General features: G+C 39.6%; 1 protein-coding gene across 8 annotated transcripts; it reads left to right on the top strand.

The window, feature by feature from the left end:
- The first annotated feature begins 3,801 nt into the window (after positions 1-3,801).
- Positions 3,802-22,885, top strand: LOC113587897 (tripartite motif-containing protein 16-like). 8 transcript variants are annotated; one of them, XM_035525131.2, is made up of 6 exons: positions 3,802-4,407; positions 5,289-5,384; positions 16,673-16,906; positions 17,096-17,255; positions 20,072-20,131; positions 20,644-22,873. In XM_035525131.2, the coding sequence occupies exons 1-6, from the start codon at positions 3,817-3,819 to the stop codon at positions 21,168-21,170; spliced, it is 1,668 nt and encodes a 555-aa protein (XP_035381024.1). In that variant the 5' UTR covers positions 3,802-3,816; the 3' UTR covers positions 21,171-22,873. The 8 variants fall into 8 exon arrangements, with proteins under 8 accessions (XP_035381024.1, XP_035381025.1, XP_035381029.1 ...); XM_035525132.2 differs by having other exon boundaries at positions 3,817-4,407; positions 16,673-16,918; positions 20,644-22,885; XM_035525136.2 differs by having other exon boundaries at positions 3,817-4,407; positions 16,673-16,939; positions 20,644-22,885.

Raw genomic sequence — 22,885 nt, 5'->3', positions numbered from 1 at the left:
TGTCTCCAAACTTTGTCATGAGATCGTACCAAATAACTGAAATCAACAGCACTGATCTCCTTTAACCCAAAAGTGTCCCACTTAAGACTTACCAGTATTGAAAGATCTCTTTTAATGCAGGCACATATCCCGTTCAGTCTCAGACAGAGGATCAAACCCAGATTATTCAGCCACAAAGGTCTGACTCTCCATCGCTCTTCACTGTTTAGTGTATGCGTTTTGCATTGTTCCCACCTGTGCCAGGAGAGGCGTCAAAGACCTGAATTAAAAAATAAACAATTTAAGATTGGTGAATTAACCATAGTGAGTTCATTAAAACTGGTGAATTAACCATATCGAGTTCATTAAAACTGGTGAATTAACCATATCGAGTTCATTAAAACTGGTGAATTAACCATATTGAGTTCATTAAAACTGGTGAAGAGTTGTTACTTCTGTAGTGTGTTTCCTGCTGTAATCAGAGAGTTACAAACAGAGGAACAAACCCAGATGACTCAGTCATAAGGGTCTGCCCTTCACCACCACACTCTTCATTGTTCAATGGTCCTCATTCATGAAATCGTCATAAAAACATGAGTAAATTGCAAGAATGTTTACTGTGAGATTAATAATCTCTGCATCTACTCTGTCATTCAGTGTAAATCTGTGGTTTAATGAAGCTACTGCAGTAAACAGTGGTGATTCATTAGAACACCTTTCCCTACCCCATAGAACATCTCCTAGTGCTTAATCATTGGTGTTCGTCACTCTTTTTGCCTGGATGCCCAAACATGCCACTGGTTTGCTATGTATTATGGGCAGTAGAAATAAGATTAGTTTAGGGTGAACTGAACACGGAGTCCGATGTTGAACTTTGTAGCTGTGATGTAGCCGAGGCTTTTGCCCAAAGTGTCTTCTAGCATCCATATGGGACCCTGTGGTCACATGCCATTGCATAGCCACATCCTGTGCACAGTAGTTCATGTGTTTCTATTGCTACCACCTTTGTTGAGAGCCCAGAGTTCCAGAACACTGCTACTATTTCCAAACAATGCTCCAAATTAATGGAGGTGTTTAGTAAGGGGCAAGCTGCTGCAATGTTTCCTCGTTGCCCTTATGACTGTGCCATTGACTTTGGTAGAGGGCCCTGTCCTCCCGTGAGCCTGTTCTTATCCCTTGGGCCTCATAGAATGTAAGTCCCCTTCCCTCTTTATTCATTTATCAATGGCATTTTTTGAGATTTAATTGAATGATTTTTGAGATCTAATTGAATTCGGGAAGGCCTGAAACATGTATTGACTAACCGCATTCATCATTATTAATACGCCAATGTCTCTACTCCACCACTGAATGACTTTGTTATTAATACCTTCAGATGTTTTTACTCCACCACTGACTTTGTTTGGGGCGATAAATGAAGCGTCCTTTAGGTAACAGATTCAAGAACACTAAATTTATGTCATTATGTTTGTATCTTGTTTCAGCAACAGTCAGCAATTGGTTGCACTGCTGCAGCGATGGAGAGTATTTGCATTGCCCCAGAAGAGAGAATGAATGAATCAGGAAGCTAATTTCCCCAAATGTATTTTATATATTACACATTATTGTGCATTTTACCACACTCATACTTAAATTAAGTAGTTATTGATTATTTAAAAAATGTTTTATATAAAAAATGAAAATAATTTGTACTAGGTGGGGTGGTGCCCTAGCGCCCTTTATTGACCAGCCACCACTGGATCAGCCCTTGAGAACAGCCTGGACTGGAAGGACCAACTGCTTGGACAGATCATGCATACATTAAGCAGATGGTCTGCTTCTCTGCATTCGTTTCTCCTCCTTGGAGAGATGCAGACTACTGAGCTACATGTCTTCAGGATCAGACAGACACAGGGGTGAACTGGAGGACTGTGAGAGAGATCAGGATGTACACCGTGGGCATCTAGGTTTCTTTTAGAGGAGATTGTCAGGTAGATGGACAGGGCAATAAATTCCTCTAGCATTCTGGAGTCATCACAGCCTGTCGGTTCAATGACTAATTCAGGATTTAAGACCTTGCAGTAAGATACAGGCTGGCAGAAAATGGATAGAATCCAAGCACTTACTCAGGAGCCACGCTTCAGGGAAAACGACAAGTCACCGCTAGCTCTTCCCTTACACGGGTGATCAAAAATGGCTTAACATACGTGATAAAATGTAGTTCGTTCTTGTGTCTCCCTCTTGATCCCAAACAGCATTAGCCCATTCTAACACTCACCTAAGCAGGGAGATCGCCAGCACTATACAGCAGGTGTCTGAACATGGAAACGGTTGGGAAAATAATGGGAGGATAAGAGCAGAAACCAACAACAGCCAGAGGGATTTCCAACATATCAGGCTCTGCAGATGGGAGAGAACTATTTCAACAGAGGTAGTGAAGTCTTGCTCCTAATCTGGCATAAGTGATGACAGGTGGTGATTCAAATGAGCAACGGATAGAACAAGTTTGCCAAACTGTTGGGTCTGCGTAGTTAGTTCCTTGACCATACTCCCCTAGGACTTGAGCCACTGATGGTGCTGCCCCTGTGTAGCAACACTGTTATTTAAGGAGCCCAAATCTGCCAACTCAATAAGGTGGTGAAGTCTTCTGTCAGGCTAGTGAACATACAGTACGCATAAACAGGCAAATATAAAAAAAACAGCTCAGAGATGCAAGAGAAGTCAAGGACAGATGAAAGGTTTGTAGTAGTGTCATTTATATATTTGTTTTTTTCTCATACTCACTGTAGCTACACAAAAGTAAAACTCAGGGGAGAGGAAGAAAAAAACTGAAGGCGAAAGTAGACCAGTATTAAATGAAAATGTAAGTTTTTTTATAGAGATTTGAAAAATGTAACACATGAACAGGCCCGAAGAGATTGAGAGAGGACACTCAATAGAATGTCAATGTGTGTGCGTCAGTAGTCTAGCAGCAGAATTTCTAATGTATTGAAGTCTATTTATATTTTTAATAGGAAGACCTTTAAAAGGAATCACAATAGTCAACTGAGGGTGAAGGAAGAACATGGGCCAAAATGCAGAGATGTATTATTTACATTCTGTCCAGTGGGCAGCATGTAAATGATAAAATGAATGGGGCCAAACACTGATTCTTGGTGCACAAAGTTCTAAATAAATTTCTGGGCCTCTTCTACTGCCTTTAATAACAGAGTAGTCAACAGCATGAACAGCTTTAGGGCCTCCCTGTACATAAGCATGTGATGACTGTACATTTGTGGATGGACAGGTAGGCAAAACATCTATAATGTTTAAGTACTATATTTAAAGTTAAAATGGTTTATATGGTTTGTAATGTTTTATGGTTATGGTTTATAATCTGTTACTTCTTTAGCTTGTGTTGTCATCATTTATCAGGTTCGAATTTTGCTTATCATTTGCCTTTGTTTTATGCTCTTGTGGTTTTTGCTTGAGTTCCTGTAGTTTCTATTAAAAATCCCTCCAGTGTATGCAACCGCTTGTCCATCTTGTTTCGTGCCTAGCCTTGAACTGTGACCTTCTAATCACTGCCTCCTGGATACATCATATGTGATGTTGTGATGACACAAACACATCAACAAAGTGCATTTAATCCATGTTTTTAAAGCACAGAGATTCTCAACCACCTATGCACCAAACATTCTCTCCCTGTACTTTGTCATGCAGTTTTTTTCCTTTAACAACTGGTATTCTTCTTGGTATTTGTTTTGCTCCGCCTATGACACTCTAAGAATCACAGAACCAGGAAGTTCAGAGTAGATTAGACTGATTTACTCTGAGATTAAACAGAGTACTACTCTGTCATTATAAGGCTGCAAGAAAATGGCAGAAGCCAGTATTTTAATAGATCAGGACCAGTTCAGCTGTCCAGTCTGTCGGGATCTACTAAAGGATCCAGTGGCTATTCCCTGTGGACACTGTTTCTGTATGGTGTGTATTAATGACTGCTGGAATCAGGATGATCAGAGGGTAATCTACAGCTGTCCTCAGTGCAGAGAGACTTTCACTCCAAGACCTGTTCTACACAGAAACAACATGCTGGCTGAAGTGGTGGAGAAACTGAAGAAGCCAGAACTCCAAGCTGCTTCTCCTGCTCACTGTTACACTGGACCTGGAGATGTGGAGTGTGATTTCTGCACTGGGAGAAAACTGAAAGCCATCAAGTTCTGTTTGATGTGTCAGGCCTCCTTCTGTGAAACTTGCCTCAAACCTCATTATGAAGTTCCTGGCTTGAAAAAGCACAAAATAGTCAATGCCTCCTCACAACTACAACAGCATATCTGCTCTCAGCATGATGAAAAGATCAAACTCTACTGTCGCACTGACCAAAGCTACATCTACTTTATGTGTACAATGGAGGAACACAGAGGCCATGATACAGTTTCAGTTGCAACAGAAAGAACCCAGAAACAGGTGAGGAAAAAACTGAATCAATATTCAATTTTTGACACAATTTTTGTTTAAATTCTAGAAAATCATAATTCCAAAATGTGTGCTGTTCAACTGTTGAATCTGTGTGGATAATTGTCAAATTACTTATAAAAAGGGTTATTTATAGTGAATAGTATTTTACCCCAATGTTCTTTTAGAATCTATTAATTCTATCCATTATATGTTTATATTAATATTGCTTAAAAGTGTTGAAGATAAGGAAGAATTACATTGTTCTTGCTAAGTAATGTTTGCTGACTAGTCAGACCAGTCAGTGAACATCTGCCCAGCTGACACCCATCTAATAGCCTTTTACAGATTAATAAATTGCTCACATGACAGTGACACAAAGCAGGAGTGAATTTGCACTATTTAGGTTTGTACCTGAGGGTAGCAACCACACCCAGTGTTGAACCCTACAAATGGTGTCAGAAATGGAATGGTACTGTGAGGTCATTGATTAAGGACCCTCCCCTGCTTTGTGGGGCACCCCTGCTGAGGGACATGGGTGTGATTCTAGATGAATGTTGGATGCATGAGGGACACATTAATTGCAAGGGTGTTGCATGAATGAGGTACAGATGAAGTGCAGGTGAAAGCAGTGTGACCGAGATCAGCACTCCCTGAAGGTGAGAGTGGTGTTATTGAGGCCATCACTCAGAAAGGTAAAATGGGCCAGAGAGCTGCTGTGCCAGAGATCTTGATCTTTGGTCTTTTGGTCAGGGCACATGTTTGCTGCCTGTAGAACCTCCGTTCGAGACTACATGTGATTTCTGCACTCAGCCTTTGCTACAAGGTATCACTATTGTTCACAATCCTGGCAATAATTCACACGTAGATGAATATATTGCATTCATCCACAGAGTGATCTAAAGAAGGAGCAGAGGAAATTCCAGCAGAGAATCCAGGAGAAAGAGAAGAAGGTCCAGGAGCTGAAGCAGGCTGTGGACACTCTTAAGGTGAGTACTGAACAGAGATCTTTACTGAGCTCCATTGAGAAAAAGTGCTGTGAAGTGAAAGAACTGATCAGAGATCAGGAGAACTGAGCTGAACTGAACTGAGTCGAGCTAAATAACTCCTGGATCAACTGGAGCAGGAGATTGCTGATCTTAAGAGGAGAGACACTGAGCTGGAGCAGCCCTCCCACACAATGGGCAAAGTAATGAAGTAATTGCACTTACCCTGTTTACTTCCATATACACAGAGGCTCTTGAACACCTCTCTTTAGTTTCTCTACATGTTCATATTGTTAGAAAAACAGCAGTTTTAAGATACAGTTGTCATGTGATCATGACTTTCCACATCCCATAGCTGTGGTAATCTTCAGGTGTGACATGTGCACTACAGATAAGGTTATATGCTAATGGTCCTTTCCAATGTGCCCTTTTAAAGTTGACACATATTGTCCATTTTAAAAAAATATTTTGGAATCTTTGAGCTATTTGTGCACAGGGGCCCCACTGTACATTGAATTATTGCAGTCACAGAAAACATGCCTTTTTGTCTTTTTGCTTCACCTACAACTCAACTTATTGAGTCGTTGTCCACCATCGACGTCACATGTAGCATTATGACATTTATGACAGATTCCGATGACAGCAGGCTAGATAAACAACATTTTTTAAAGCTGCATTCCTTGAGTTTGTAAAAAATGATCACAAGATAGAAACTCAGCTTTCACTGTATTTATGTCTTTGACACCTTCATATTAGCTGTTGCTTATTCTTTAACATCTTAGTTTCCAATATGAACCTTGCTTTTTAGTGAAATTAGTGGAACATAATCTCAGTTGATATATCTTGGTGGTCTTTTAAAGGAGTTGTAAGAATATAAAAATTTGGCCTCATTCATGAAATACGAGCAGAACAAACTCATGAAAAGTGTTTGTAGTTTTGAAATGTTTCAAAAAGTACAAACAAAATTTAAAGGAGTTTCACTGCGAGTTCACCCATTTCACTGCGAGTTATACTGTGTATGACTATGTATGTGACGAATAAACCAAACTTGAAACTTGAAAATTTACATCTGTGAGAAAGACACCAACAATTTCATTTGACATAACTGCAAGTATTAACTGAAGAAGTAAATAACAAATAATGCATTGAAAAAATCAAACAAAATTACTCTGAAATTAATGTGGATAATTTCACTTTAAAAGGTGAAATGATTTTGTAAGGGTTGACACCAGGCTGAGGCCCCCTCCAGCCACCAGAGGGAGGCCTCGAGTCAGGCACGCTACTAATCAGGCTTAACACCCAACAGCTGGGCTAGGTCTATAAAAGACCAGTGACCCCGTCACTCAGGTCCGAGCTAAGTGCTTAGCTGGTAACTCTGGGTATTGCAGTCTGTAAGCCGTTGTGCTACACCTCTCTTCTGCTCTGCGAAGGTGTCCATTTTTAAACATCCCCTCCCTTCTCTAGTTTTCCCCTCTTGAGTCTATCTCTCTCCCGAGGCTTCCGTTAACCACTAAAGTTCCTCCTTGTCTTAGTTTGGGAAGTTCAGAGTTTGGTTTTCCTCAGTGCATCGGAGCTGCCGGTCTTCCTGTGGTGTCCCTTGCTTTCCTTTTTTCCACACTTGGTGTGGTGTTTAATTTTTCCTCCCGTTTTGTCTTCTTCCATTCCTTTGAAGTGCGATATACGGGCAGGTCGTTTTATGGATGCTGTAGTCTAGCGGGAGCTCGTTTGGTTTGCATGAAAGTGGCCAGGGTTCGCTTCACCACCACTGTTTTTTTACTTCTCTTGTTTTACCTGTTCTGAGATCTAAGTGTTTTGCACATGGGCCCACCTTCATTAAAGTATGATAGTTCACCCAGCAGAGTGATGGGTCATCATTAATTCACGATGACCACATCAAGACAAACAGTTTTTACGGACAAAACATTTAACATTTATCTCTTACCAATATGGAAGTAGTCAGCCCTCTTCCCAATAAACCGCTCTCTTGTCTATCATTACAAAACTCTCTAACCCTCTACACTGCCTCCCATCATCCAGAACTGGCAGTGGTTCAGACGGTCCCCACGGTAACTGCTCCAATCCAACTGGTGCTCTTACACGTACTTGGCTAAACAACAACTGCAACCAACGGAGCCCTTTTCCAAATCCTCCTTATTCTTTCCCTTAAGCTAAGATGAGGAAATACAGCCTCATCTTCATTCAATTTATGCCACTATTTATGCCATTCAATTTATGCCTCTATCTCTCTTTATTCTCTCTATCTCTATCTCTATTCTCTCTATCTCTTTCTATCTCTCTTTATTCTCTCTCACTCTATCTCTCTATTCTCTCTATCTCTCTCTTTATTCTCGCTATCTCTCTTTATCTCTCTTTATTCTCTCTATCTCTCTTTATCTCTCTTTATTCTCTCTATCTCTATCTCTCTTTATTGTCTCTATCTCTATCTCTCTTATTCTGTCTATCTCTCTTTATTCTCTCTATCGCTCTTTATTCTCTCTCTATCGCTCTTTATTCTATCTCTCCATCTCTTTATTCTCTCTATCTCTCTTCACCTCTCTTTATCTCTCTTTATTCTCTCTATCTCTCTTTATTCTCTCTATCTCTATCTCTCTTATTCTGTCTATCTCTCTTTATTCTCTCTCTATCCCTCTTTATTCTCTCTATCTCTATTCTCTTTATTCTCTCTATCTCTCTTTATTCTCTCTCTATCCCTCTTTATTCTCTCTATCTCTATTCTCTTTATTCTCTCTATCTCTCTTTATTCTCTCTACTTCTATATCTCTCTTTAGTCTCTATCTCTTTATTCACTCTACCTCGATTTCTCTATCTTTCTCTATTCTCTTTATTCACTGTGCATTTTTCTTTACTTCATCATTTTCATTAAACTTTATAGTAAGTTTTTGTGAAAACATTTTCACTTTTACTCGTTGATTTTCTAACTATTACACTTTTTTTTTGTTTATTTTATATTTTTACCAAATGATTCTCACTCCTTCAATTCCCGTTCTTCAACCTTAAGACCCCCAAAACCTGATTACACAGCGTTGTGGACGAGGTCTGAATATCACCTATGCAGAATTTTCTTTAACAGGTATTCTGCTTACCTTTGATAGTGTGCGTGTGTGGATTCAGAACCTGGTCACAGAACAATGTAGCTTTGGGTCATCCGTCAGCTGGTGCTTTGTCCTGCCGACGGCGTGTCTGTTGCCAACTGATCCCTGTGGTACAGACCACCAATTAATGTCGCTCCTAGATCTTCCTAAGTTCAAGACTGTTTACTCAATACACACTAAATATAAATAAAGATGCAGACTCTGGAACTAACTGAACAGAAGAGCTGGTCCTGTCTTTATTCTGAGCTCAGTGTTACAAGTGAGGCATTGTCCGGAGAACATCTAACAGTCTCAGATGGGCACATCTTTTATACATTTTCTTCATAACCATTTTTATTTTTTCATAAAAACTTGTCCAGGTTCCACTATTGTTCTCCAAACCAAATATCATTAAATGTATGCAAATTGATATTCAGCACTTACACCAACCAGTTCTTGGTACCATCAGGTTCATCCTGAACTACTTCTATTTTTTTAAAAGGTGATCCTATTCTATATCACCGGTTGCACATATTGGTTCTTCTGATGATGTCCATATTATTTCTTCCGGTGCTTGGCCAGCTGTCCCATCCTTGGACCAAGGCTCTCCCTTCGACTGAGGCCCCTAGAGGCCTGTCAAAGAGGCCTCCTCAGGATTTATGCTGAAGCCTACAGAGGCTTTTCCTGCATGAAACCAGTTTATTCTGGACCATCCCTACTTTTCTGCTTACAATATTATTTTATTACCTCAGTGCTGTAGTCTGAACTCTGCGGTTCATGAGCACTGTAACCTTGCCTCACTGCAGTTGACATATGGCTCTGAAGGTGACTATAACTTTGTTATTGGGTGGAGTGTTGAGAGGAAGGGTTTACTCTTTCCAAAGCTGGCCCTTCTGATGGGCCTCCCTTGCTGTAATATTTCACATCTTTTTAAAGATAATATATAACTCTTGCATCAAAAAGGTTTTCTTTAAGGCAAAAATAACACCAACTCATGACCCAGATTTCTGTCTGGAAAACTGCAATCTGGGCATTACCCAGTCTGCAGGCGAGAGCAGTACCAAGGGAGTGTCTGCCTATAGATACATGTGTAATTATAACAGGAGCCTACCTCTAAAGTAAAGTAAATACCAGGTAAATAAACTCCAAAAACCTGCAGCCCTTCTGCTTTTTTTAATTTTTATTTATTTATTTATTTTTTTTACACAAATTCTAATAACTAACATTTTGATTTTAAAACCAGAAATTAGTTTTGTTTGAAAACCAGAAAAGGTCCAGTCACCTGTATGGTACAAAACTGTAATGTGGGATTAAGAGATGTCTGATGGTGCATCCCATTCAGTGAGAAACTTTAGCATTTTCTCCCATCATCTTTATCTTCTGTCTAGCCCGTTCATGACATCTGTGTGAAGCAGGAGCGCTTCGCTGTTTAGTCTCATGCTTCCAACAAAATAATGAGCTCCGCTGTAGCTGTGTGATGTTCAGTACTCCTATCTTCTACAGTGCACACCACCTCTTAGCAATGTGTGACATACCAAAATGTATGGTCACATTTGGTTCAAATTATTCTCTTTATTTTCCTTTTAAAAATTACACCAAAGAGGAATTGTTACTCTTTCACGAACATCTGTTCATGACAAACAAGGAAGCCAACTGCGCCACTAGAGGGTGCTGTGACAGCAGATAGGGCGCAGTAGCTGCGCAAAACATAAGAGACCTTACTAAGGAATGGTCTGTTCTGGGGAAGCTAATTTATGTCTTCCTGCTTTTCTAATTCTAATACAGGTTAGTTCTCTGTAAACCCTCAGTCCATCTGAGAACTTTCTAGAAAATGTAAAGGATACTCACCAATAGCATGAAGTAAGTGAAATGTCGAGTTTATTCATTTAAAAACACCATTTACAACGCTAGCATTTGCCGTAGGTGCCGAGCTAGCGTCGAGTATTCGGATTAATGGATGTTAACACAATATTTCATTTTATAGTGTAATTTTCCTATGAATGGTTTTGTTGTAATGTAAATCGTTGGGATGGATTTTACAGTGCGCTGACTGGGGGTGGACTTTCGTCTGTCATGGAAATGTTAATCTTTCTCCATGTTAATACCTAGTGATAGATGGCTAGTTTGGTTAGCTAACCTACAGTTTCCAAGTCTGTTGTAAGAGTTAAACAGAAGAGCGTTCTTATGTGAAACGAAATTAAAATGGAGATTATGCAATACCAGGCTAATGCCTGTGTAGCTAAAGTCACACAGTGATGCATATGAGAATACTAGTATACCGATGTAGTATATGTACATTTATACACAGGAAATACAGGTGAAACTATTGTTTTCTTAGGATATGGTGGGAAATAATGAAGCAGTGACTGCAACTTTGTAAATGATTGTAACAGGGTAAATTACACTAATGTGTATGCTGAGATACATTGAAGTTGAAGTTGTTTTGTATGGAAAGAACAGAAGAGAAATACTTTATATATAAAATCAATGAGATGTTAATAAAGATAAAGAAGGACATTCTCTAAGGAAATACACTCATGCTTCCTGTCTGATTTGCTTAATTCTACAGGTTACAGATCAATTATACACTGTTATGCTGCTCAATCCCTTGGCCTGTAATACATGAAGCCAGATCTCTTTGCATGACAGACAAAATACTTCTTATCTACCTATCTATCTATGCTAAAACACAAGGCTGAGATTATTTTTAAAATCTATCTGAGCTCATATGTTGTGTGGATAAGAATGTGTGTCACAACCCAAGTCATTCCTTGTGCCCAAGTCGCCATTTGAAATTAAATTGATGGGCATTATATACAGTCAACAATATCAGTTTAGGAAACACAAAAACATACCTATCAAATCCAAATGTGCATTGATATCAACCCTTTCCTCTATCCAGTCCAGCAAACCTTACATAACACCCACACCTACCAATCACCCATTTACTGAATTATCACTCAAACCTGTTGCTTATTTGTCTGCCTACTTAAACTCCACAGGTACCAAAGTTCAGTGACCTTGCTAAGCCTTTTTTTTCTCTGCTTGATGTATGCAGTATGCAAATAAACCATTTCTTAAATTCACTTGTTTAATTCCTGCCTCAAAATGTCACAGTACACTTGTGTACTTATACTGAAAAATGCTCCATCTGGATTGTCTAACGAGAAGAAAGGTGCAGCCAGATTATTGTTGAAGAAGCATAGAATGTGTGTACAGGTGGACTACTATAGAGATGATTGTGTGTATAGGTATATATGTGATCTGTGTAGTACTACTAAGAATCTACAATATAGAAATGGAGATTGAGTGTGTTGTCCTAAAGTTATATTTTCTGCTCTAGGTGTAAACACTTAGAGTTTCACTGAAGACTTATAGACTGAACTCAGTAAAGGTAAGACTGCTTCTTGGATTTCTGGATGGATATTATCTTCGCATTGATGGTAATTATGGGCTTCATTATAAACCAAGGTTTCAGACTGAGAGAAGACAGAGATGGGAGGTCCTCAGTAAAGCTGCATAGTCTCTTGTAATGCTTCACTGACCTATGAGAATGGTACAGATTGATAAAACAGGCTGGGCAGTGGTAGCTCAGTGGTTGGGGTTACTTGGCTTGTGATTGGGAGGTTGCCCCTGAGCAAGGCCCTTAGCCCTCAGTTGCTCCTGTCTAGGTTTGGGCTGCCTGGCAGTTTCCTAGCCCATATGCGTCACTGGCATTGATGGCGTGGCAGTCGGCAGTGGTATTCTGTACCATTGTTCTTCTGTGTGTGATGATGATGATGATGCTAAAACAGGCCTCTTGTAGGAGCCAATCAAATGACCAGATTCAGAAAAAAACTATTTACTGACTATGTGCTTGTATGTTTGTACACAGTGTTGGATTGTAAATATTTTGGATTGAACATAAGTTTGTGTGATGTTGAACTCATCCTGTTTGACAGAGTAATTTTTTTTTACTATGTAATCAGTGTTGTCTGACACACTGTTAATACTACTATTTAAGTCTTAATATAAGTTTAAAATGTCCATGACAACAGCTGGTGTCTGTTGTTTATCTGTGTTTTCCTGATGCTCTACAGTGGTGCACAGGGCTACACTGCCAGGTCAGTTTGCTACACTGACAAATTTAACCTTGAAATCTTTTATCTCATAAAATCAAGGTTGTAAATCATATGACTAAATCCAGAGTGGTTTATAGGCTAACAAATGAGAGAATATGGTACATGTCATAACAGGAGACTTTCACTAACGGGTACATGTTTCCTGTTATGACATGCCTTATTCTCTCATTTAGGTAATTCATATGAATGAATGTTTGTTTGTTTTTTGAGACATTTTTCATTAATTTCATAACAGCCCCTGTTTCAGTGACAATAGGCTCCAGACCTACATTTACACAGCATAAACAGCAAGAGTACAGCCAAGGATGGGAACAATATTAATATTTCTTAATATTACATAATATATGTCTTTGCTATGGGTGCAAATGCACAAATTTATGGCCAGCTAAAGGCCTGGGCTGCTGTAATGGTACACAAAGGCAGGTGGACTTTGTACTTTAATGTGTCTCCTCTTGTTTCCCTGACATTCACCATATCTTTTCAGTCAGGAGTGTAGTCAGCCTGGTCATTGTAACAAAAGAAGCACACGATTACTGTTAGTTGTATATCCTCGGATTGGGAAGTTTGGTTAGTCACCCTGCTAAGAGTGGTTTGACCAGTTATGGGTGGGGTTTGAGCGGCAACATGGTACAGGGAGGCGCTGACAGGACCAGAGTACGTGTCATGTGACCAGAAGCCACAGAAGTGAAGAAATTAATTACTACTCATTTATTTAATGTGGTCCAACCTAGTCACGTTGGAGGTCTTACCAGAATAAGGTCTTTCATGTAGTAGGGTTGGATTTGAGGACTGAAAATTAGCAGCATACCAAGCAACCTCTTGTGAGGTCAGAATACCATCTGAATTCCACCTGGTATGTTGTTTTAACTCCTCTGTGGCCCGTGCACAGGGAGTCCTTGAATGAAGTCATTCATTGAGAACCGACTTGAGTGAAGTCGGTTTTCACTGAACTGGCAGACCCTCAAGAAGCTGCAGAATTCAGAAACATTGATCACCACTTTGATATAGTTGATACCCTGTACCTGCCACACTTGTGGGTCCAACAGTTTGAAAAGGGAGATCTTGGCTTCAGTGAGCTGGCCAAGCACATGATTAATCATTTCCAAGTGGGAGTTAAGTATAGGATACACTCTCATGAGTTGGCATAACCAAATGGGCACCGGGTGAAGGTTTATTACCTACCAGTAAAGGCCAGCCTATGTTGATCTGTTGTCTAAACTGGAAGAGTCTAAAATCCAGATGCCATATCAGTAGTTATATCAGAGCTAATGTTTCATACTTGCAGTTGCAGAATGCTAATGATATTAATGGGAAAAACTGAACCCATTAAACACTGTCTTTTCTGATTGGGAAGCTGCATCTTGTTTGACAGATTGATTTATATCAAGATCAGCTGGGCTGAACTTCTCACCACACCCCAGTTTATGACTGTCTATGACCTATAAAATAAGCCACCATGTCTGTTTGAGCTCAGACTCTGAGTGCCTTCATAACAACTACAGACAGTGGTGCTGATAGATGACAAACAGGGTAAAACCCAATGGACACCAACACTTTTCAGTCCTCATGACCCACCCAGCACACTTCACCCAACACACTCACATTCACTCCTTTCACCATCACCAACACTCACATTTCACCCAACACGCTCACGTTCACTCCTCTCACATCACCCACACAACATGCTCACGTTCACTCTTCTCACCATCACCCACACAACACACTTCACCCAACACACACGTTAATTTCTGCTCATCATCCCTGCTCAGTAAACTTTATTGATAAAACTTTGAACGTTAGCGAACCTTCAGTAATCTGGAGTCTGTTGTCCTGTAGGATGTCCAACATTCCAGAACAGCTGCTGGACTTCCTAGAGGAGTTGGTCACAACGGAACTGAAGAAGTTCCAGTGGTATCTAACTAACAGTGTGGAAGATGACAAACGCATCCCAAAGTCTCAGCTGGAGAATGCAGACAGACATGACACTGTGGACAAGATGGTGCAGAAATATGGCACATTTGGAGCTGTGAATATGACGGAGGTCATCTTGAAGAAGATGGGCAACAACCAACTGGCTGAAAAACTGAGGACCAGTACCAGAGGAAGTAGTCCAGGTGAAATCATATTCACTATTCAAATGTAATCCTGGAAAAGACAGAGGACAACAAATATACAAAAAATTGTATTTAAATTTTAACTGTTAGTTACTTTCTCGAGGCAGTAGACACAATAAATACTGTCAGATTATGGTTGAGACCAGGGTGTGGATGCTGTGTAAAGCTTCACTTAAAGAAATATTAAATAAAAGAGAAAGTGTAACACAACTTGGTCAGTGGCCCTAACCCTACACAGACAACTCCACCATCACATCCCTACTTTGTATTACCTAAAATTTGTTTTAACAAATGGTACCCAAGCTACTCACTTTTTTCTGGATACTATAGTGCAGTACAGAACTTCAAACTTTAAACATTAAAATTAGCTTGTCATTTTTAAAACAGTTTAGTATATGATGGGTAAAACTGTATTGAAGGGCACGGTATACTGTGTCTGACCTCCTTCTTTGAAGCTCATCTCAAACCTCACTATGAACTTCCATCCTTAAAAAAAAAAGCGTAAGGTGGTTGACTCTTGCTCACAACTGCTCTTAGCATGACAAACTGATTGAGATCTATTGTTGTACTGAACAAAGCTGCATCTGTTTTGTCTAACAGCTACATCTGTTAAAGAAAACATAGGCTACGATACAGTTGCTGCTGCAGAAAAAAGAATCCAGAAACAGGTGAGAAAAGTCTCAGTCAAAATGTACACAATTTTTATTAAAACATCGATCCAAAATTAATAATGCTGTGCTATTCAAGAGGGGAATTTATGGTAATAATTCTAAATGACGTACAAGAAAGGGTACTAAAGGTAAAGAGTAGTATATGTTATTACCCAAGTTTTTTAGAATCTATTCGTTATGTGTCTATTTTTTTTCCACAAAAAATTGTTGGTAGTAAGAAAGTGTTGCAGCTGATCAGACTCAGTAATGTTACTGGACTAATCAGGCCAGTCAGTGACATCTGCCCAGACTTCAAGGGGCCTTTTACAGATGAGGGAAAAACAAGAATTCCAACAGCAGTACAAAAGGGTGATTCCAAAAACCACAGGTGAGACAAAATGGTCAAAAACACAAAAGGGAATGAACATGGAAAAACTGCTCAGTACCCTTAAGCAATTAACTATGGCAGTACTTCACAAAGACTGTCTTGAAAGAACTGGATTAAAGACACAAAGCTGAAAAGACAACAGGTTATACTGATTAGAAGTCTGGGGGTGACGATCGAGGTAGCTGAGACATGGGACGTGTTCTCCTCTTGTTGGAACTAAGAGTGATGGGAATAGGATTTTTGAGGTGCAGAGCTGGAGGGTGGAATGACTTGTCCAAAGTAGGTGTTTTGTTTTTGGCCATTGTTAGATGTTTCATGTACTAGTGTACACTGTGTTTGATTCTGTGTTTTCTATCTTTAATTTTTCTCCATGTTTTTGTGTTTAGCTTCTGTAAACTCTTATTTTGATATGTATTCTGGTTTTGGGTTCTATGACTGATTCCTATGTTTTTTCGACCCCGTACGATCCTGTGGCAATGATTCTGGATTTGCCCATTTGTCAATGTCACACTTCTCAGTGTTTTGTGTCCTTGCCTCTAATCACTGATGAACTTACATGTGCAAGTGTTTCTGGAAAACAATATTCAAACAGTTCTAAACATAAAATGTACTCATCCACAGAGTGCTCTAAAGGAGGTGCAGAGGAAATGGCAGCAGACAATCCAGGAGAAGGAGAAGAAAGTCCAGGAGCTGAAGCAGGCTGTGGACACTCTTAAGGTGAGTACTGAGTACAGAGCTGCTGGAGCAGCTATTTCAGAGTTCAGTCTGGCCTCTCCTCCAGACAACCAGTGAGGAGACCAGTGTTGACACACTTTGGGATCCTACACAACCACATTGTGCACTATAAATCATCCAGGGTCACACTGAGAGAGTGAATGATAGTTCAGCTTTAGATGGACCTCCATTTTGTCTGTGTCTCCTAACAGCGCTCTGCACAGGCAGCAGTGGAGGACAGTGAGAAGATCTTTAATGAGCTGATCCGCTCCATTAAGAAAAAGTGCTGTGAAGTAAAAGAGCTGATCAGAGATCAGGAGAAGATTGAACTGAGTCGAGCTAAAGGACTCCTGGATCAACTGGAGCAGGAGATTGCTGATCTTAAGAGGAGAAACCCTGAGCTGGAGCAGCTCTACCACACAGAGGATCACACCCATTTCCTCCAGGTAACAAACTCTGTCTTGGCTACAGAGGAACCTGCTCCTATATAATGACTCTACCCAAAAGCTCATTGAGACCACAATAAATATAACTGTCAGTCTAACAACAAATGTGTTTGTGTTGTAATTTGGTGTGAGATCATTCATTACTCTTGTACACCTTTATCTTTCTCTAATGTTTTCTTCTTTTTGTAGAAATTCCAGTCTCTCCTTGTCTCTTCTGGATCTGAGGACTCTACAAGCATCCCTGTCCATCAACATCTCTTATTTGATGGAGTGAAGAAATCTCTCTCTGATCTGAAAGAGCGACTAGAGGAATTCTGCATGGAGGAATTCAACAAAATCCCTCCACATGGTAAGAGGAGCTGTCCTGCTCTGAAACATAATGTTGGAAATCTCTACTTAGTGACAGGGTGAAGAAAGCTATAAGATTACCTAAATTTATAGAAGGGATTTAATCTCTTTGAAGTTGGACCATTACTGCTGCCCTTTGCTGGTAAATATCATTCATGCAGTTCTGTCTTTGGACTTATATTGTAGATGGTTTGAAACCATTGAATATCTTCAAATATTTCTAGTGTTCAATGTTCCTAATATTCAAAACAGTCATGCAAATATGCGCATGTGCACACAAACACACACAGAATAGCAGAGTTGAAAAGATTAGAGAAAGATGAAATAGTTAATTAAGGACAGGGACATGAAGAGATGAGCGATGTCGGGGGAGAAAGTGGCTCCTTGGTGCTCAGTCTTTGTTGTGTATTCAGGCTAAAGATGAGATCAATATATCAGGTAGAGGCAGACATTAGCTATATGCTGTTATATCCGGGCAGACTACAGCATCATCATTTAGCTAGATAGTTTACAGCACAGACCAGGACCTGTTTTAAGGATCAAAATGAAAACATGAAACGAAAACCTCTTGATAAGTAAACAAAATATTAACACAAATAACTGGATAATAGGCTCTTAATGAATTATAATTATCTGTATACAGCATTACTACCTACCATTACATGCATCTTAACATTGCCATGGTAAGATCATCAAATGGGGTGATTCTAACTTAAGCACCACCCCATGTTGGGGAGCGCACACAACTGCCAATCACGCTCAATGTTCCATAAAGTCACTAATATCGGTATAGGGTGTCTGATTGGCAAGGGGAATTAACCACTGCCCCATTACACAATATTAGTTTCCAGTAGTTATTATATTTGTTCATGGTGTCACCATGTTCATTCATGATTTGCCCTTGCACAGTTACTATGGTTACTAAGGAACCATATTATCTATTACTTACCTACACACAAGAAAATACAATATTGTTGTATTTTCTTGGTATTGTGTGAATGAAATCCTGTTGTAGTCTTGTAAATATTTTCAACATTTGTTGCATCAAATGCCAGTGACACACATTTTGTTTACAAATGCATGCTGTGTGTTTGAGAGAGAGACAACAAAAGTAATTGTATGGAGATGTGAGAGAGGGATGGAGATAAAGAAAGAACACAAGCCAGATAGAGATACAGAGAGAGAGAATCTTCCTGATATTTACTGATTGCCAAATCCATAATTAACAGAAAGATTAGAGAATGTTTTCTTCATGAACACACAATCCACATACAGTGGTGTGAAAGAGTTTGCCCCCTTCCTGATATCTTTTTTTTTTTTTTTGCATGTTGGTCACACTTAAATGTTTCAGATCAAACAAATTTAAATATTAGACAAATAACAAGTAAATACAAAATACAGTTTTTAAATGAAAATTATTATTAAGGGAAAAAAAAAATCCAAACCTACATGGCCCTGTGTGAAAAAGTGATTGCCCCCTGACCATAATAACTGGTTGGGCCACCCTTGACAGCAACAACTGCAATCAAGTGTTTCCGATAACTGGCACCGGGTCCTTTACAGCACTGTGGAGGAATTTTGGCCCACTAATCTTTGCAGAATTGTTGTAATTCGGCCACATTGGAAGGTTTTCAAGCATGAACCACCTTTTTAAGGTCATACCACAGCATCTCAATCAGATTCAGGTCAGGACTTTTGCTAGGCAATTCCAAAGTCTTCATTTTGTTTTTCTTAAGCCATTCAAAGGTGGACTTGCTGGTGTGTTTTGGATCATTGTCCTGCTGCAGAACCCAAGTGTGCTTCAGTTTGAGGTCACGAACAGATGGCCGGACATTCTCCTTCAGGATTTTTTGGTAAACCGCAGAATTCATGATTCCATTTACCACAGCAAGTCTTCCAGGTCCTGAAGCAGCAAAACAGCCCCAGACCATCACACTACCTCCACCATATTTTACTGTTGGTATGTAGTTCCTTTTCTGAAATGCTGTTACTTTTATACCAGATGTAATGGAACATACACTTTCCAAAAAGTTCAACTTTTGTCTCGTCAGTCCACAGAGTATTTTCCCAAAAGTCTTGGGGATCATCAAGATGTTTTCTGGCAAAACTGAGACAGGCCTTTATGTTCTTTTTGCTCAGCAGTGGTTTTTGTCTTGGAACTCTCCTGTGCAGGCCATTTTTGCCCAGTCTCTTTCTTATGGTGGAGTCATGAACACTGACTTTAACTGAGGCACGTGAGGCCTGCAGTTCTTTGCATGTTGTTGTGGGGTCTTTTGTGACCTCTTGGATGAGTCGTTGCTGTGCTCTTGGTGTAATTTTGGTCGGCCGGCCACTCCTGGGAAGGTTCACCACTGTTCCATGTTTTCACCATTTGTGGATAATGGCTCTCCCTTTGGTTTGCTGGAGTTCCAAAGCTTTACAAATGGCTTTATAACCTTTTCCAGACTGATGGATCTCAATTACTTTCTCATTTGTTCCTGAATTTCTTTGGATTGCAGCATGATGTCTAGCTTTTGAGGATGTTTTTTTGGGGGGAGGGGGGGGGAGAATACTTTTTCACACAGGGCCATGTTGGTTTGGAATTTTTTCCCCCTTAATAATAAAAACCTTCATTTAAAAACTGCATTTTGTGTTTGCTTGTGTTATCTTTGTCTAATATTTAAATTTGTTTGATCTGATATCAGGAAGGGGGCAAACACTTTTTCACACCACTGTATAATCCCACTTTTATTCTGATCATTTTCTGTCTTTCTGGATGGATCATTTGGGTCTCATTCATTCATTCTTTTGGACCATATTGATTCTGTTTCTCCACAGCTGTAGCAGTTCAGATGATTTTACCTTCAGAGCCAAAGACCAGAGAAGATTTCGTTAAAGGTAAAACACACACACACACACACACGCACTGTTTTTGTTTTATTCTATTTGTTTACATGAGGACATACACCTAAAATCCACTAGACTCTTTTAAATAACTTCACCATTTTCACACATGCATACATGTTCATTCACACACACCATTCTCTTATACTCGCCGTCATATACTCACACACCACTTTCCCTCTTTCTCGCACACATGTAAAAATAAACATACACTCTTTCTCCCACTCTCTCTCACTCTCTCACACACACACACACACACACACACACACACACACACACACACACACACACACACACAATTTCTCTCTCTCTCATGCACGTATAAGCACCACTCACTGATACACATTTGTACTACTGGTTTTAATGTTATTATGCAGTTGTTACCATGGTAAAATCTTTATATTTTCATTATTAAAACATGAGAAGGGAGACAGATGCAGATGAGGTATATTTTTATTGACATGAATAGACTTTATAAATAAAATCTCGAATGCTCTTTGTTTCAGATTTTTGTCAGCTGACTCTGGATCCCAACACAGCACATCATCGCCTCAGTCTGTCTGAGCAGAACAGAGTGGTGACACGTAATGAGAGAGTCCAGCGATACTCTGATCATTCAGAGAGATTTGATCGCTGTGTTCAGGTGTTGAGTAAGGAGAGTGTGTGTGGACGAGGTTACTGGGAGGTTGAATGGAGCAGTAAGGGATATGTGAGTATATCAGTCTCATATAAAGGCATCAACAGGAAACAAGAGGACATTTATTCTAAGTTTGGACACAACTCTCAGTCCTGGAGTCTGCGGTGTGCTTCCACTCTCACTTTCTGGCACAACAACATTGAGACTAAGATCCCAGGAAAACCACCCTCTAAAATAGGAGTGCATGTGGATCACAGTGCAGGAACTCTGTCATTCTACAGGGTCTCTGACACAATGACCGTCCTACACACAGTCCACGCCACATTCACTCAGCCCATCTATGCTGGGTTCAAAGTTGGTGTAAATTCAACTGTCAGGTTATGTGATGTAAAATAATGTTTATGGTATTTTGTGGTTAATAATGGAGAGATTTAAAAATTAATGCTCAGTGCTCATTTGCTTAATTGTGACCCTTCTCTGATCCTCAGACAATTGATATTGTTCATTAGTCTAGGTCAGCCCCTCTAGTCTGGGTTTAGACTCTATCTAGAATCAGGTACTCTGCTGAACAACATGCACATAAATAGTGAAAATAGATTTTCTTAAAAAACAGAAATAATTTGTAATATTTTACACAACTTTCACTTCTAGAATGGCAGATATGCAGATGTACATTCACAGAGCAACATCACTGTAGGAGAACATTCTAGGGACTGGTCTGCCACAGTAAAGACTAGAGAACTATACTGTTGGGAAATACTACAATAATATTTGGACATTGGATGACTAGAGCTGTGTGCTTATACAAGTCAGTCCCTCAGACTGTTTGTTATGGGTTGGGCTTCTGGTCCAGCTCCCAGTCTTTGAGGGGCTGTTAGCTTTAATGTTTCTTTACCAGCAGATTGTAGTTTCTGCTGCCAATGCTGACCTGCTCATCCTTCACTGGGAAATCCTGCTCACCTAGACCAAAAACCTACTTACTTTGTCTGTAATGTTGCATGAGCCACAGTTTGAAAGTAAGTGGAGACTGTCTATACGTGCCTGTTAGGAAGGTGGTGATTGGCTGTATAGGCCTGTTACCAAGTACGTGATAGCCCTCACTCTCCCTGGTTGGCAGCCATTGTCTGACAGTCTCTCTTACCTGACAGGTGGGAGCTGGCAATGACTAAAAATAGGAGGAAATCAGCAAAGGATTTTAAAACAAAAAACAGTCTTGTAGTCTTGTACTTTGAAGAATGTGTAATGATTGACAGGCCGTATGTTCATTAACTTAAACGAAAGTTACTTTATAGTAGTTGTTGCTAGATATTAGAATGTCGACTGCCAAAGTGTCTCTGGCTCACGTCCCACTTTGGAAATAAGACTGGGAGTGCCAAACCCAGTTTATATTACTGTCTTTTTAGGAACACACCTAAAATAAAATAAATTAAAACACATGGCTGGTTGTATGGCATACAGCTCATATGTAATACACACTCGTTGAACAGTGATGTCTTCCTCAAAAATGACATGGAAACTTTCTGGAAGTTCAACTTCTTCTACTGCGCAGTCAGAAGAGTCCAACTGCTCACGGTTAAGAACAGTCACCTCACTATGACGTCTAATTCTTGAACCAGGACAGGCTTCAGCAACGTCTGTTACCATCTTTAGATCATGGTAATATAAGCACAGCCTGTATAGGACTTCTAAATAACCTAAATACATATTTTAATATGAATATACAATACAGAGAAGTAAATATTTGGGTGAGGTTGTAATCCAGGGAAAAGTTTGACACCTCTCCAGTTAACCTTGTCTTCAAGAATGTGGAGTGCATTGTAGCTCTTGGATTCCTGGCATAACCAGGAGTCCATATTCTCTGTCAAAAATGTATTTTATAACGTCCTTTACATACAAGCTCCATATGCAACATTTTCCTTAAATATTTCATAAATACCGATCAGAGTTTACAGCATGCTTGGTAAGGCATAGCCTACACATTGGAATAGATCACATTAACCACTTCTCATTACACTAAATAATGTCATATATATTATCACAAATAATATAAATAATTTATTACAACAAACATTTATAACAAAACATCTGATTTTAAAATTATTAACGTAACT

This window comes from Electrophorus electricus, chromosome 6 (genome assembly GCF_041902795.1).
Source record: "Electrophorus electricus isolate QZ-2024a chromosome 6, ASM4190279v1, whole genome shotgun sequence".
Lineage (NCBI taxonomy): Eukaryota > Metazoa > Chordata > Actinopteri > Gymnotiformes > Gymnotidae > Electrophorus > Electrophorus electricus.
Note: the sequence above shows the minus strand (reverse complement) of the source record. Positions and strands in the feature narration are given on the sequence as shown.